General features: G+C 36.7%; 1 protein-coding gene across 6 annotated transcripts in view; it reads left to right on the forward strand.

Annotated features, from left to right (window-relative positions):
* Positions 1–17,925, forward strand: part of NEDD4 (NEDD4 E3 ubiquitin protein ligase) — a 146,093-nt gene that overhangs the window by 47,382 nt on the left and 80,786 nt on the right. For 4 of the 6 annotated variants that reach the window (XR_008699357.1, XR_008699358.1, XR_008699359.1 and 1 more), the window contains exon 1: positions 6,578–8,840. The exons of 1 other annotated variant lie outside the window; for it this stretch is intronic. Coding sequence is in view for 1 of the 5 variants with exons in the window: in XM_055537882.1 (XP_055393857.1) it covers positions 7,290–8,840 (1,551 nt within the window). In the remaining 4 variants the exon portion in view is untranslated. Of the gene's footprint in view, positions 1–6,577; positions 8,841–17,925 lie in introns of those variants that run through there. One more of the 6 variants, XM_055537884.1, reaches the window with a different exon arrangement.

Raw genomic sequence — 17,925 nt, forward strand, 5'->3', positions numbered from 1 at the left:
TGCTTTTGGCTTAATGATATATTTGTGAGGTCAATCCATAGGAACGTATTTCACAAGTGCATAGTTTTCCCTTCATCTGCAAATGCTGTAATACCACAATTTATGTATTTATCCTCCTTAATAGATATGAGTGTTGTTTCCAGGTTTGTGCTATTACCAATTGATAAACATTCTTGCTGTGTTTCCTGACACACATGTATGATTGTATCTCTAAGATTCATATTTTGGGCTTGAATTGCTGGTCATGGTATTACTGTGTTATTTTTCCTGTTGTTCGTGATACCAATGTGACTTTCTCCCTGATTCTTGGGCACATCATTGGTGAACTGTTTTATTTGAATTATTTGCATATTGTACACAAGGAGGGATAGCTCATGCTGATGCTTTCCACCTGCATATAGTTATCTAGTCTTTTTGCCAGTAATCTTAGTATGGTGCAACTCTTCATTGCCAAAACTAATATTTGTCATGCTCTGATTAGTGTGTTAACACTCATTGAGCATTTACCGTGTATAGGGTATATACAGGGTATCATGATTTGTCAAAAGAAAAAAGCATTGCTTATGATATTAACAATGGAATATTTCTAAAAGCAAAAATAAAATAATGCATTGAGCAGCATATTCTAGATCCCTATACCAAAGAGTCAGAATTCCTTGTAGTCCAACTTGTGTTTTGGTATATTAGCTTATAACTCTGTACAAATTATTTAATCCTTCTGAAGATATTTTCTCATGCTTAAAAAATAGGGATAACAGTATTTGCCCTACCTATCTAATAAATACATTATGAAAATAAAATGAGACAGTAGCTATCAAAGCACTTGAAAATTTTTCATCATTAATATAATGTGTGATTAGAGTTCATGGACTTGTACATTTATGGCTGTCTGATATCACATTTTGTGTATTAAGTATAGTATGCATTTTTGGCATACATTGTGTTCAGTACTCTGTTATGCATTAGAAATATAGTTTTTCTTAAGAAGCTCGCTTTACTAGCAAAAGGGAATAAGAAATAATTAAGAGTGGTGCACGTCATTGTAATGCTCTGATTTGTTGCTGGTCCCAGCAGGTAATTGAAGTGTACAGATTACCTGAGTTGTCACAGAAGCTATAGCCATTGATGGAATAACAAGCTTGATTGTGTAGCAGTAAATTGACCTGTGCACTGTAAATGCCATTTTACCTTCTCCTGTAGCATTCACAACTAAGTTAGAGACACATCCTTTTCCTAGCAAGGTTCTCTTTGGAATGTATGGCAAAGAGCAAATATACTTTAAGGAGAAAGAATTTCTAGTATTCTGGAAAATGTTTGCAATATAAGTGATATTTTTTCAGCCAGTTTTAAGAACCTGGGGATTATAAACTATCATAGTTTGGTAATGGTGTTGTTAAGGGTGATGGGATGTTTGAGACTGATGTGCCTTTAAATGAATTCTACATATACCAATGCAAAAGTTAGTGCTTCTATGTCACTCAGTTCAGTTCAGTCGCTCAGTTGTGTCCGACTCTTTGTGACCCCATGGACTGCAGCACACCAGACTTCCCTGTCTATCACCAACTCCCAGAGCTTTCTCAAACTCATGCCTATCAAGTTGGAGATGCCATCCAGCCATCTCATCCTCTATCATTCTCTTCTCCTGCCTTCAGTCTTTCCCAGCATCAGGGTCTTTTCCAATGAGTCAGTTCTTCACATCAGGTGGCCAAAGTATTGGAGTTTCAGCTTCAGCATCAGTCCTTCCAGTGAATATTCAGGACTGATCTCCTTTAGGATGGACTGGATGGATCTCCTTGCAGTCTCTCAAGGGACTCTCAAGAGTCTTTTCCAGCAACACAATTCAAAAGCATCAATGCTTCAGCACTCAGCTTTCTTTATAGTCCAACTCTCACATCCATACATGACTACTGGAAAAACCATAGCTTTGACTTTGTGGATCTTTGTTGGCAAAGTAATATCTCTGCTTTTTAATATGCTATCTAGGTTGGTCATAACTTTTCTTCTGCAAGGAGCAAGTTTCTTTTAATTTCATGGCTGCAATCACCATCTGCAGTGATTTTGGAGCCCAAGAAAATAAAGTCTCTCACTGTTTGCATTGTTTCCCCATCTATTTGCCATGAAGTGCCATGATTTTAGATTTTTGAATGTTGAATTTCACTCTCCTCTTTTAGTTTCATCAAGAGGCTCTTCAGTTCCTCTTCACTTTCTGCCATAAGAGTGGTGTTATCTGTATATCTGATGTTATTGATATTTCTCCTTGCAGTCTTGATTCCAGCTTGTGCTTCATCCAGCCCAGCATTTCTCATGATGTACTCTGCATATAAGTTAAATAAGCAGGGTGACAATATACAGCCTTGACGTACTCCTTTCCCAATTTGGAACCAGTCCATTGTTCCATGTCCGGTTCTAACTTGCTTCTTGACCTGCATACAGGTTTCTCAGGAGGCAGGTAAGGTGGTCTTATATTCCAGTCTCTTTAAGAATTTTCCACAGTTTGTTGTGATCGACACAGTAAAAAGCTTTAATGTAGTCAATGAAGCAGAAGTAGATGTTTTTCTGGAGTTCTCTTGCTTTTTCTGTGATCCAGTCTCTGGTTCCTCTGCCTTTTCCAAATTCAGCTTGAATATCTGGAAGTTCTCGGTTCACATACTATTGAAGCCTAGCTTGGAGAATTTTGAGCATTTCTTTGCTAGTGTGTGAGATGAGTGCAATTGTGTGGTAGTTGCATTGCCTTTCTTTGGGATTGGAATGAAAACTGACCTTTTCCAGTCCTGTGGCCACTGCTGAATTTTCCAAAATTGCTGGCATATTGAGTGCAGCACTTTAACTGCATCATCTTTTAGAATTTGAAATAGCTCAACTGGAATTCCATCACCTCCACTAGCTTTGTTTGTAGTGATGCTTCCTAAGGCCCATTTGACTTCACACTCCAGGATGTCTGGCTCTAGATGAGTGATCACACCATCATGGTTATCTGGGTCATTAAGATCTTTTTGTATAGTTCTTCCATGTATTCTTGCCACCTTTTCTGTTTGCCATCTTCTGCTTCTGTTAGGTCCATACCATTTCTGTCCTTCATTGTGCCCATCTTTGCATGAAAAGTTCCCTTGGTATCTCTAATTTTCTTGAAGAGATCTCTAGTCTTTCCCATTCTATTGTTTTCCTCTATTTCTTTGCATTGATCACTGATGAAAGTTTTCTTATCTCTCCTTGCTATTCTTTGGAACTCTGCATTCAGATCGGTATATCTTCCTTTTCTTCTGTGCCTTTCACTTCTCTTCTTTTCTCAGCTATTTGACTTCTCCTCAGACAACCATTTTGCCTTTTTGCATTTGTTTTTCTAGGGGATGGTCTTGATCACTGCCTCCTATACAGTGTCATGAACCTCTGTCCATAGTTCTTCAGGCACTCTGTCTGTGAGATCTAATCCCTTGAATCTATTTGCCACTTCCACTGTATAATCGTAAGGAATTTTATCTAGGTCATACCTGAATGGTCTAGTGGTTTTCCCTACTGTCTTCAGTTTAAGTCTGAATTTTGCAATAAGGAGTTCATGATCTGAGCCACAGTCAGCTCCCAGTCTTGTTTTTGCTCACGGTATAGAGCTTCTCCATCTTTGGCTACTACCCAAAGTGACACATGTGTGTCACTACCCCAGAGCTATGTCTGCACACATCCAGCCTCTGAAGCCTTAGGAGACTCCTATATTTCATATTCTAGGTGGACATGCTGTGCATCTCAAGTTTAGTGATTGTGTTAGTCAAGGTTATCCAGAGAAACAAAACCAATAGGGTACACATACATGCACATGGAGAATAAGAGAGGGAGAGATAATGAGGTGGGGGGGGGATTGATTTATTTTAAGGCATTAGAGCGACTGAAATCCATGAGGTGGTACTGGCAGGTTGCAGATTCAAGTAGGAGTAAGGCATCTGAAATCTGTACGGCTGGGCCGCAAACTGGAAACTCAGGCAGGGTTTCTTGTTACAGTCTTAAGGTAGAATTCTTGCTTCCAGAAATCTGTCTTTTTTCTTAAGTCCTTTAACTGATTGAGGTCCACTACCACCCACTCCAATATTCTTGCCTGGAGAATCCTGTGGACAGTGGAGCCTGGCAGACTACAATCCATGAGGTTGCAAAGAATTGGACATGACCGAAGTGACTTAGCATGAACGCACAATTTATGGAGGGCATTTTGCTGTATTTAATGTCTACTGATTTAAGTGTCAATCACATCTAAATAATAACTCTATAGCAACACTTGGATGGGTGTTTGACTCAAAACTTAGCCAAGTCAACATGCGCAATTAAGCCTCACAGGGGACATCGACCTTCAGAGTTCTAGTCAATGATTAGTATAATCCTGAGCCTGTCCATAGGGGTATATAATCACATTTATTTTCTGTGTAGATAATCGAAAACTAAATATCTCAGAATGTGGGGTCCTGAGCTTCTGTCTAATCCTAAAATATGATCTGTTTCATTCTAGAATATAAAATGCTCTATGATTTGCATAGATTCCTCCCAAGTGAGGTCTGCTATCACTCTCCAACTCTTCTCCCCTTGAGGTTAGGGTTGATACTCCTCTCTTGGCATCTCTTTGGCCAGGAGGCTACATTTTATCCCAGGTTCTCTAGGTTGCACACTGCTCTATTAGTGGTACAGATCCTGTGCAATCCCAGACCAGAGCCAGTAATGCAAACTGTTTAACCTTTCTAGAATTGAAACGCAGCCTAGAGTACAAGGAATTGCATTTGGTTTTCTTACTTTTCCTTGGCTGAAGCCCTCTTTGCAAATGTTTCAAGTATTCTGCCTTCTTGTCCAGCTGCAGTGTTTTGATATTTCTTTAGAAGTAGTAGCTAGGTCCATCCACCATCCCTGCAGCCTCATCTCTGGTGTTACTTGGTGCTTACATCGTTCCAGCGCGATCTCAGGAGGATCAGAAGATATGCTTAGTCGTGATCCTGGAAGCTTAAAATGTAGTTAGGGGACATGAAGCTGATATTTAGAGTGAAGCTTACTGTAGCTTTACTATAAGAGAAAGAGAAAATGCTTATTCAATTAATTATTTTATATTAACACCCAAAAGAGATTTGCTGATTAACTGGAATTTTTAGACTACAGGCATGAGTGGTTGATCTCATAGATTAGCTTATTAGAAATAATTCATTTATTGAGTCATCCCTAACTTAATTCGAGAAGGAAAGCTGAAGTTTTTTGAAGGCATAGTGAAAAGATTAGGACTCTTCCTTCTATAAAGAAAAAAAGATTATAAGGGAATATGTACTGAAGTCTATAAAATCATAATGTAGATTATACCAAACCAAAACAACATAACAATTTTATTACTAAGTTTACAACTGTACACATTCTAAAACATAGTAGTATCTCATTCTAGTCAGAAATAGAATCTAGTAAATTCCATATTTCTGTTTTGTCCTGTCTTAATTGATTAAAAACACTGTTTAGAAAATTATGATTGAGAACAGATCTATCCTAAGTTTTCTTTTTTAAACAAAGTGCAAGTATATGTTTTACATATTTGCTTTTACTTAGGAAAAAAAAACTTACTTAGAAAAGTACAACTTGGGTGTAGTACTATGTGGTGTAAACAACTGAACTATTTTACTTTTTACTTTCCTATGAATGAGCCAGTATATATTTATTACTGGAGTTCCAGCTGTAAAATTCAGGTAAGAAGTTTAAATATACCCTAGAGTATTATTTAAAAATAAATGTGTTTCTTTCAGATAGAATACCAACCTTGGTCTATGACATTTAGGGGAGAAATTAAAATATTAAACTTTTATTACCTAGTAAACTGAAAATAAAGTAAAGGTTAAATAAATACAAAGCAGAAATATATATACATATATACAAAATCACAACGTCTAAAAGGACAAACAGTTTATTGTTCTCTCCTGCGGGAGCTTTATCAGCAGTAGTAAGTAATTCCATCTTTAGGCCAGTGCTGGTACTCAAAAATGTAAACAAGTATGTGCTTTGTCTATATAAAGAAATATGCCATACGGTTTATGCTTCTTTATAGATATCAAACAACTAAATGAATTGTTTCAATGCACCAGTAGGGGCCAGCAAAGAGCTCTTAGAGTTTTTCAGAATAGAGTTGGCAATGAGATATGTTTATTTGATGTGTTAAATCCTTTTTAGACTTCTTTACTTACCACAACACTCTCTTAAGTGAATGAATTGCATAGACAGTGGAATAAAATATCTTGTGTGCTCAAACTATATTGGGGTATAGTTTTTCTGTCTAATCTGCATATATTTTTAATGGAATGTTTGCTTAGGCTATTTCTTGGCAGAATTTTAATAGTCAGAATATAAATGGAATCATTTAAAGACTGTACTGCTTGGCTGGAAAGGCCTTAAAATTACAGGGGAAAATGCTTGGTGACAGCTTCTCACAAACGTTTTTTTCTCAGGCGTATGCTCAATTTTTGCAATAGTATTACTAGGCAAATTTTGTATTTCGATCCTTCAGCTTTCACTTTTTATAAGTACGTAGTGTTTTGGAAACTAAAATATTTATGTTTGGTTTAATGCTAAACTTTTAATTCACCCCCAAAGTTTTGGTATTTCCAAATATATACAAACATTTGAACTTTCTCCTTTTAAAAATATTAACAGTCTATATTCCTTTCTACATTTACTAAGTTGACTGGATTCCTAGTATGGCCACTATTTGGAAATGCAATCCTTGATTTGATACTCAATTACATGGAGTTTCATTCCTACCAACTTCCTGTAATCCTATCCCTATGGGTAAAAATATTAGTGGTCAAACTCTGCTGGAGAAAGTATAGGCACCGTGATTCACAGAGTTAAATGTTCATTTAGTAGAGCTGAAGTGAAAAAAATACTGTTTCAACTTGAAATGCTAGAAGATTGTTGTTCTTGTGTTACTCATTCATGCAAATTGGAGAAGGTATAATTGAAACAAGGTTGGCAGTGTTTGAGGCAGTGTGCTGCCGCTGAGCTCAGCTTAAAGGTCGCTGGAAATCAAGTGCTTTTTTAAGTGAAGGCATTTTGACTACAAGCAATTCAAGACATTTTGGAAACGTCAGTCTCAGTAATGGACCGTCTTTTTCTTTCTATGCTATCTGGTCTTTAAGGTTTTACTTAGGATAAAGACTACTACTTCTGAGCTCTTTCAGGCACCACAAATGATTTTTTCTTTTGCTACAGTGCAGCTGCTTCTAGCCTGTCTACCGACAGAGATCTTTGTTATGACTCTCAGCCCTTAACATGTTTGGAAATGAGAACAAATGGCACAAAGCTTACGATTGCACTTTGCAGCCAGAAGAAGCAATACTTATCCTTTGTCAGAAACCTCCGGAGATGATTTGGATAGCAGCATTCACATGTGCTTCACGAGACCAACACGGATTTCAACGGCGAACGTGATTCAAATGAAGCTGACTCCCAAACAGGCTGCACTAGCTCCGTTAATAAAGGAAAACCTTAAGTCTCGGGAAAGATCATCTTTTCCTTCACCTGAAAATGTTCATAAAAAGAGCAGCTGTCTGCAGATATCATTACAACCAACAAGGTACAGTGGATGTCTTCAGTCTGGCAATGTCTTAGCTGATGGTGATGATGCTTCGTTTACTTGTGTCTTAAAGGATGGCAGTGCTGTGGTTGATAATGAACTGAATGCCATGGATGATGGTAACCTCTTAAGCAGTCCTGCCATTGGCAGTGGTAGTCTTAGTAACTTTGCAGCCAGTGAAAACGGGTCTTACAGCAGCAATGGTAGTGATTATGGGTCCTGCACAAGTATCACCAGTGGAGGGTCGTACACCAACAGTATCATCAGTGACAGCAGTGGTTATACTTTTCCACCAACTGATGATACCTTTTTTGGTGGAAATTTATCTTCTGACAGCGCCTCCAATAGAAGTATGCCAAACAGGAATACTACTCCATGTGAAATTTTTTCAAGAAGTACAAGTACAGTTCCCTTTGTCCAGGATGACTTGGATCATGGACTAGAGATTATGAAATTGCCAGTGAGCAGGAACTCGAAAATTCCACTAAAACGTTGTTCATCCTTAGTCATTTTTCCTAGGAGTCCTTCAGATACCCCACCAACTTCTCCAACAAGTACAGGTACTCTTTCAAGCAAAGGATCCTATCAGACCTCACACCAGTTTATTATTTCTCCTAGTGAAATTGCCCACAATGAAGATGGCACTAGTGCTAAGGGGTTTCTTTCAACAGCTGTCAATGGACTTCGGTTATCCAAGACAGTCTGTACTCCCGGAGAAGTAAGAGACATACGACCTCTTCACAGGAAGGGCTCATTACAAAAGAAAATCATTATTGCAAATAATAGTCCAAATCAGACTGTCTGTGAAAAGCCATCTGAAGGATATTCTTGTGTTTCACTGCATTTTACCCAACAGAAAGCAACTGCGTTAGATTGTGAAGCAGCAAATGGTGACTGTAAACCAGAGATGTCAGAAACTGAGCTTAATTCTGATCCAGAGTTTATTAAGCTTATGCATAGGACATCTGCATGTTTACCATCCTCCCAAAATGTAGATTATCAAATAAATATCAATGGACAGTTGGAAAGACCAAATTTACAGATAAACAAAAACCATGCTCTTTTACAGAGAAGTATTTCATTGGGGGGAACTTATCCAAATGTTTCCTGTTTATCTAGCATTAAGCACAATTGTTCTAAGGGGGGACCATCTCAATTACTCATAAAGTTTGCATCTGGAAATGAAGGTAAAGTTGATAATTTAACCAGAGACAGCAACAGAGATTTCACAAAAGAACTACCTAATTCTTTAAAGCATTCTTGTAAGGTAAGTTTCCTTTGGTTTTGGAAAATGTTAATTTATACTAGAATAGCTCTGTGAAATATTTGGTAAAATTTATTATAACTTGGCTGCTTTATATATTTTTTTGGTCCTTAGCTAGCAAGTACTTTGTAGTCATGAACTTGATATTTGTGAATCTGAAAAATGCCTAATAGTTTTTCACTCTATTATTTTATCAGCATACAAAATATGCATTAAAAAAAAAAACCTTTCCAAAGTGATTTAAGCCATAAAACATTCTGTAGCATAAGAAGAGGCTTTAAATAATAATCTGTTTTATAATATTTTGCCTTAGTATATTTTACCCTTGAGTGGCATGGTGTTTTAAAGTCTAACTCCATATTTCATTCCTATTTTCAAAAATGCTCATTTAGTATTTATTTTAAAGCATTATAAATGCTTTAAGCATTAAGCATTTTGAAAAAAAGCCCTTTTAAGCCCTCTTTAAGCATTATGAAAAAAGTAAAATATAGAAAGCCATTTAAAGTATTAAACAGTAAAAAGTCTACTTAAATGTGAAACTTTTCTTATAAGTGAACATAGAGAAAATATTTCTTTGAAATACATATATTTATTTGATCATTGATAAAAACTATTATGCTGAATGTTTAAAGCAGAGGAAAAATAAATGGTATTTGCATTTGTATATACCCTTAACCACAGGAATTTTGTTCCACCCTGTTTTTCTTTAGCTACCAGTTAAGAATGCCTTCTAAAATGTAACTCATTCCTTCAATAATATTGAGCTCTAAATTTTTTATTTTTATGGTTTCAATTGCTAGGCATTTCCTAGTTATCTTATTAATTTGTTATTTGGGTAATTTTGCTTTATTATAGTAGTAATTTAACTCTAGTGAATCTTAACCAAAACAATTTTTTAGTGTAATTTGGCCATTCCAAAGTATTTTAAGTGTTTTGAACTTGAATAGATTTTTTAAATTTCTGTGTTTGGAAGATCTTGCCAGATTTTAGGAAATTTAAAAAAAAGTATTTCTGACTAAACCAATTCTAGATGACAGTACATAATAGTTTGAGACAAAGAAACTTATCTGTGTTTATATAACACTTACTATCAAAATTAAAGTGTTTTTTAAAATTTCTGGGCAAATAAAATATTAAATATTTGCTAGTTTGTTTTCTTTCTTTTGAAATCTGATGAATATAATACTTCTTATTACCAATGCCCAGATGTTAATATAAGCAACTACTGAGGATGAATAAAAATCACATTTCATATTCCAGTGTATGTTTTAGAATTATTAATTCCGTTTGCAAAACTTTTAAAACACTAACTTAAGAGATTATAATCCATTCAATTATTTTGTCTCCTAAAAAAAGCAATTAAGGGATACTGTGAAAAAACATATTAGTAGTTTGCTAATTGAATTACATGTACCTTGCAAATGTATTTTATGTTTAATGAAATAATTAACCTGAAACAAATAATTGACCTAGAAATATTTATAAAAATATTCTTTAAAGAATTGTTTTTGTGGTAATATTATAGTTTGTTGTTGTTGATACTTTTGAAAAAATGGGCTTTTTAATGTTTTTAAATTAAATTTGACTGCCTTTTGTGTGGCTAAAAGATATACTTTCACTGGTTTTTCTTTAAAATTGTGTAAGCTAACTTAAACATATTTTGTGACAGCCGAATGCCTAGCTTTCTGCAGAATCTATTTTTTGCTAGATTATTCAATTATAAAATAGTTGAAGTGTGTCGTTTGCTGGAAAGCTCTAAGTTGTTTTTCCTCTTAATGTCTATTAAACAACTTTTTATATAAGAATTGTAAACAACATAGGACCATTAAACAACACGTGCTAGATCTAAATTGATCTAATTGATTAATGGTAAATTAAGGGCTTGTTTTAAGAGGAAAATAGTAATGTTGTTTTTTCTAAACATAGCAGTGACAACAATAATGGGGTTTTAGAAATAATCCTGTGTTTATCAATAATTATATATTAATCTAATTATAGTGGTATATTGTAACTCACTTATAAATAAACAGCTCCCAAAATATTTCCCATGACTCCAGTTAGTCTGGGTTAGTATTCTGATATGCTGAGTCTGGATTCACATTTAACAAGTTGATATTAGAGTAGCATTTAGTAATGTCAGCTATCTGTACCCAGCAGCCGTGAAATTAAATCACTTCTTTGGTCAGGGACCCTGGTTTTTAAAACATGAAGAGGTCTACAGATTCTTTTCTTCCTGTTTGGACGCTGTTTAGCGTCCAGTCTCTAGCAGAATAGTATCCAGTTCCTAACTCTATAATCAACAGCTCATTAATGGCTAATTATTTAAATCTAGTGAGAACTTTTATATGTATCTGCAACTTGGTTCTGTGTGTTGTTTACAATTTAGAATGAAGAAGAGACTTTGTAATCTGCATGATCATGTTTATTTCACTTATTTGCCTTCAAAGGATGTACCAATAACTAGCATATATTTATTGTATATACTTTTTGAGAGACAATATTACTTTTGTAAAGGCTTTATAATCTAGAAGTAGGCATTTGACATTTTAACATTGTGTGTCTTATCAGCTTGATCAAGAGAGAGATTAAGTAGGTGAGATGGTTTTTATTCAGTTACAAAAATTACCATTAGATTTCTAAAATCTGTATAATTGTTAGTTTACTCTGTTATTGTTTCACTTTCCCCTATCTATGTTTTTAAAATTTCCTGTGTTGTTAGGATGCTCAGAAATTTCATTGCCCTGTTATTTTAAATACTTTGGCATTTGCCCCAGCTTGTTAATGTCTTCCATTCTTCATGTATATGCATATTTTTTTCAGAAAGTTTGGCTTTACATTTTTCTTTTTATTGTAAAGGTTTTTGTTTATTTTCTGTTATTTAATCTCAGATAGGTAAATTGCTTAAGCCTGGTATGGTAGAACTTTAAAAAACTGTCTAAATTATTTCAAAGTCTTTAAAACTAATCTCAAGATTGTACATTTCAATAATATATTTAGTTGTTCTTCCCAAAATAACTGTTTTAAATATACACTGTTTTCAGTGTTCCATTATTTTCTGTCCTCATTTTATTAACGTTAACAGAATATTTAGAGACATTTGGTTAAATTTATTTTGAACACTTAATCTTTCCTATAAAAATCAATATAGTTTATAAATATTGACTCTAAAACTGTGATGCAACAATGTTAATGACCAGTTTTAGAAACTTGGCAAGAAGTATGTGCTTGTACATGTGCATTTCTTAGAACTGAAGAACTAAAATACTAATTTCAGGGTGGTTCAGGGAGCTAAATTGTTTTCTTCAGAAATATTTTGTATTTCTCTGGAGATGTTTCTTTAATTCATTCATCTAGCACATGTGTGAGTGCCTCCTGTTTGCCAGGCACGGACTCAAGCTCTGGGAATAAAAGATAATAAAGCACAATGTCTTCCTGGGGGAAATCCCATTCTCCTTAGAGACATATTGGTAGATAAGAAAAATCTCAGACTAAAATGTGATGTGCTAAAATAGAGCTGCATATGAGAAAGTGACAAAGATGCAACAATATTTGTCTGAAGGAGAGGACCGGGTTGGTAGTCAAAGGCTTCACAGGGGAGGTGACATTTGAGCTGAATCTTAATGGGTGAGTTGGAGTTCCCCAGGCAGAGAATCAAGGAGGATATTTAGGGCAGGGATTCTCGATCTCAGCACTTTTTTGTTGCGTAGGGCTGTCCTTTGTCTTGTACGATGTAAGCAGCATCCCTGGTGTCCATTTACTCAATGCCAGTGGCATCATCTCCCTCAGTTGTCACAATCAAATAATGTCTCCAGACATGGCCAAATGCCCCCCAGGGGCAAAGCTGACTGCTCTTGGGACACATTGCTGTAGGCAGAAGCAGCCACACGTACAAGGCTGGAGATGTGAAAGAACCACACTGTAAGTAGTTCAGTGTGACTGGAGTACACAGAGTCCAGGGTTGTGGTAGATGATAACACTGGAAGTAGTGGGAGTTCCATTGCGTGGAGCACCTCATCCTGAAGGAAAGCAGTGTGTCTCCTGCCGACAGACAGTAGTTAGGCGACGGAAGTTGTTATTGAGAGTGTAGTGTGCCTACTTTTGTGTTTTTAGATGATAATTTTTTTTTTTTATGACACCATGGATTATAAGTGAATTAAACTTTTCTTAACTTGGCCAACCAGGTGAAGAGTGACGTCATGAACTGAGATAGGGAATTCAGGAAATGGGCCAGATTGGGAGGGCAAAGAAGAAACCATGAATCATTAAGTTTTTGTCCTGAGAAGTTGCCCTGGTAGTACTGCTGTCAAGTAGGGTAGTTGGAGATATGGGCTCTGGCTCAGGAGAGGAGTGAGAGCTGGAAATGTAGCTTGGGGGTTAAGCATCTAGTCAGATTTCGGTAAGGATGGACTGGAAAAAGCATGAAAGTGAGATGGGAGGAGTGGTAAATCAGAGTTCTGGGGACTACTAACTTGGGAGAAGCAGTGGAGGAGGAGATAAAAAGGAGACTAAGAGTCACCAGAGGGGCAGAGAGGCCAAAAGAGTTTAGAGGCCTGAAAGCCAAGAGAGTGGAAAATTCAAGGCGGGCAGCATACAATGCCATGGAATTTATGTATCCATTGAATGTAGGAGGTCTTCATGACTTCAGTAGGAGTAGGCTCAGGAGAACAGTGTGAAAGCCTGGATGAAAAAAGAATGAAACAGGTAAGGAAGCAAAACAGGTATAGGTTGTTTGCTCAGTGTCACAAAAATAGTCATGAGTTAATGTAGGCAAGTTTTATATTTAATGGCTACAATATAGAGGACACGCACGGTGTTAGGCAGATATAATTGCATAAGACAAATTGTCTGTTACAAGAATATTGCAGCCTGTTCTCTAGGAGAAAAAAAGTTCTGTAGCTCCCTGTTATTTCACCTTAGAACAATAGAATAAGTGAGCACAGACAGAGAAAACTGAAGTGGAGAGTCAGCAATATGAAATGAAGGGAAAAAATTAGGAGTGAAAATGTGAGATGGCCTATGAGTAGGCATAACTCTTGGTGAGCAGCATTATTCAAATTTTCTCCTGCCCCTCCCTACCACCAAAAATAAGACAAAACAAAAATAGAGCTTCTAGGTAGAAAACAAGTCAGGGTTTAAGGCTGCTTCCTAGACACTGCTTGGAGAAGAGGCCCTCTATCTTGCTGTCACCTGCTTCTTCCAGGATATGGAGCCCACAGCAGCTACCTGTTGTGAGGCCTGGCCCTTCTAGATCCTCTCTCCCCTTACAAGGAACAGGATAGATGAGAAGAAGCTAGGATCAGAGCCTTTGTGGGCAGAAGGGTCTTGGCAGAGTCCCTGGGTGTGGCCTGCCAATGTGTTGAGGTCAGGAAGATGGTTAGCAAAACAAATGAGTTCTAAGAAGGGGATCCAATGATCCTGTCAGCATATCCACAAAATACCTGAAATCTTGCTCAAGTGTGTGGTTGGGTATTCTTTGTTGGCCAAATGTGAGACTGGAAGGCTATGCTCAGGTAAAGACCCAACACTGAGAGATATAAGAAAGCCTTTCAAAACAAGAGGTGAACGCATCTGTGCTTGTTCAGTGAGATATTGGGAGGAAGCTCTCAACATAGCAGCAGTTGTTGGAAAGTAATTTTACTTTCACTGAAACTTAAAAAACCTGTATAATATAACTAGAGCAGCTCTGAGAACTTGGAAGGGCAAGAAACTAGCATGTTTATGTACCTTGTAACCCAATTCATGGATGGGTCATAATAAAGAACACCTTGACCAAGAGATTCCATGATGTTTCTAGTGAGGTTCTGAAATATCTGGGGGTGGGGGGAGGATCATAATTTCTCTTGATTTAGATGTATTACATCTAAGATAAAACTGTAACATTGTAAAAAATTTTGTGATTTACTGTAATAGAAAAAATATTACCAAGCAAAAAGAAGTTTATATCAAAGATATTGGTATTACAAGGGACAGTGTCTTTAAATGTAGTTGTTCATTAAATACAGAAACATTCTTAACTGAATTTTTATCTTTTGTCCTTCTTACCAAAGCTGAATATAGCATTTTATGATATAGCTAAAATAATATCTAGGACTGCTTCCTTTTTTCTGTCTTCTCTCAAATGTTTGTTGGTAAGCTGCCTTCTGAGCGACTGATCTGATCTGATCTGAAGCTGCCTTCTAATGCTTTAAGGATTGCAATTAGAGAATAGTTCATTAAGTCATCATTTGGACTACCGATCTTCAAATTTTCATGTGTGTGTACCTCTCCTAGAAATCTTGTTTAAAGGCAGATTATGGTATAGTAGGTCTGGGTGGGGCCTGAGGGTTCTGTATTTCTAACATGCTTCCCAGATCATACCAATGCTGCTAAAATTCCTTAAACACACTTTGAGAAGCAAGACTTAAGACCATTAAAAAAAATGAGAACAATAATACAGTTCATAGTTGAAATATCCAGCGAGTCTGTCTTCCACTTTTGCATAAAGAAGAACTGTATGTATACCATGGTCTGCTGCTGCTGCTGCTAAGTCGCTTCAGTCGTGTCCGACTCTGTGCGACCCCATAGACGGCAGCCCATGAGGCTCCCCCGTCCCTGGGATTCTCTAGGCAAGAGCACTGGAGTGGGTTGCCATTTCCTTCTCCAATGCATGAAAGTGAAAAGTGAAAGTGAAGTCGCTCAGTCATGTCCGACTCTTAGCGACCCCATGGACTGCAGCCTACCAGGCTCCTCCGTCCATGGGATTTTCCAGGCAAGAGTACTGGAGTGGGGTGCCATTGCGTTCTCCGATACCATGGTCAGGGCTAAGCTAATTTGCAGGGGATTTTAAATCCACTTGGACATTTACACTAGTTATTGGTTGAGACCACGTAATACAGAAGAGATTGTTTGGACCAAAAGCCATTCAAGAGCTCAGTTTAGGGTACTACTGAGAATGTTTGAATCTTACATTGGCTTATGTAATGAAATGAAACGCCATCTATAATCAGTGCTTACTATGAGCTATCCTTTTGATAGATCTATAATGAGAAAGTGAAAAAAATCCTTTATGTGTAATTTTGTGATGCTACTTAAAAGTATATATTCCTTCTTAAGCATAAATTGATATATGAAAATGTTAGGAACTGATCTTCCATTGGAGCAAGTGAAGAAATCTTACTGGTAGCTTCATGGCCTAAATTCAGGAAGCCTGTGTGTGTGTTTAGTCACTAAATCATGTCTGACTGTCTGCGACTACATGGACTGTAGCCTGCCAGGCTCCTCTGTCCATGGGATTTCACAAGCAAGAATACTGGAGTGGGTTGCCATTTCCTTCTCCATCAGGGAGTATAAAAGACATTAAACATTTCAAGTAAGCAATGAGAAAAAGGGAGCGTAGCGAGAAAAAAGTTGAAGGTGGGGAGATAGGCAGGTAAGGAGGCAGGCAAATATAAATTTTCTAGAGTTGATTGAATCTAGAGAAAGGGTTAGCAAATGAATAATCTTTTCTGGGCTCTCATTTACTAGAATATTATTCCCTAAATCAGAGACTGTTAGATCCTTAGTACCTAGAACAGTGCATAGCTCAAAATAGACACTTACTAAGTATTCATTAAATTAATCTCCGAAGCCAAGGGACCCTTTGTAATGGAGTAGAGATGACTGTAGAATCTGGTAGGTGACTAGAATCTGAGGGTGACCAGACAACCTCGCACCAATAGATAACCAAACTGGGATATCTGAGGGATGACTGTAATGATGAGTGGGAGCTTCTTGATGCTTCATCCTCTGTTTGAAAGAGTGGCACTCTTAAATGAATACCTTGTCCCTGGGGTGGATGCCAATGAAATATTATGATCGTGACTCAAGGATTCATTTCCACAGTGGAGTCTGATTCATAGCCTACATATTCCACTAACTGGTGCTGTAGAACTATGTGTCTGGGTAGAGGCTCAGATCAAGTTTTCTAAAAAAGAAGATGGAATGGATCAGAAATTTTAAGAATATTTGAACACAGGCCATTTGACTAGCTTTAAGTTCATCATTGTTTAATAAAATAACTTCATTTCAGACTTGATGTAACAGCCGATTTCTCACCATTTTTCTTGGGGTTTTAAGTAACTGTTTTAGCTAAGAATGACCTTTAACTTTTGTACCAAACCTGAAAGACTGAACCCTCTTAAGGAGTTTCAGAGCTTAGTGGAAACTCAAGTCATCTTCTAAGCAAATGAGTTTAACAAGTATTTATCAGAAATAGAATATGTGCCTACTGTGAGTGGCAAATATTATTCCTGGCTTTGAAGAGTTTGTACTTTAGACGAGAAGACAGCATTATCTGTTTAAATAAAGAACCAGAAAACAACATAATATATAATAATGTTCATATGCCTACTTCAGGCAGGTGAACACCTAAACTCTGAGTTATGTGATTGTCTATATAATTTTTAATTAATTCAAATTTTTATCAAGATGACACAGGTGCTTATTTAAAAATCAGGTGTTTTCTCATTGAAGATTTCCTTTCTGCCTTTTTCTCTGTGTTCCCTCTCCCCAGAATTCCTATTAGCCCAAGTTTGTACATTTTGGATTGATCTTATAATTTACTTTTCTCTTCTGTTTTCTGTTTCCTTGCCTCCTTATTCTGCTTTCTGGAAGATTTCCCCCAAGTGGTCCCTTCTCTTTAATTTTAAAATTTTGGTTGCTTTAGTTCCTAAAGTTCTATCTTGTTTTCTGATGGTTCCTTATTTTTATTCTTGCTTTAGAAGTGCAGTCTCTTATTTCTCTGAGAATATTTTACTTAAGGCTTTTTCTTTTGAGTTTTGTTATGGGTCCTACATTGTGTCTGGTTCCTGTGGGTCACTTTGCCGCTGTTGTTTGTTTCTCTTTGTTATTAGATGAAAAATTTCCTCCAGGTGTCTGGTGAACCTTGGCTGTCTGTTCATATTTGAGAGTGAGTCACTATGAAGTTATCTGGAGACTCTGTAGTTGGGTGAGGCTTTTCAGATGGTTAGCTTCATTGTCAGGAGTCTTCTAACTGTCAGTATCTGGAGGTCTTGTCTCAGAGGTCAGTTTCTCCAGAGAAGAAATTTGCAATGATTGCCCAGTTATGTTT

Source organism: Bubalus kerabau, chromosome 10 (assembly GCF_029407905.1).
Source record: "Bubalus kerabau isolate K-KA32 ecotype Philippines breed swamp buffalo chromosome 10, PCC_UOA_SB_1v2, whole genome shotgun sequence".
Taxonomy (NCBI): Eukaryota; Metazoa; Chordata; class Mammalia; order Artiodactyla; family Bovidae; genus Bubalus; species Bubalus kerabau.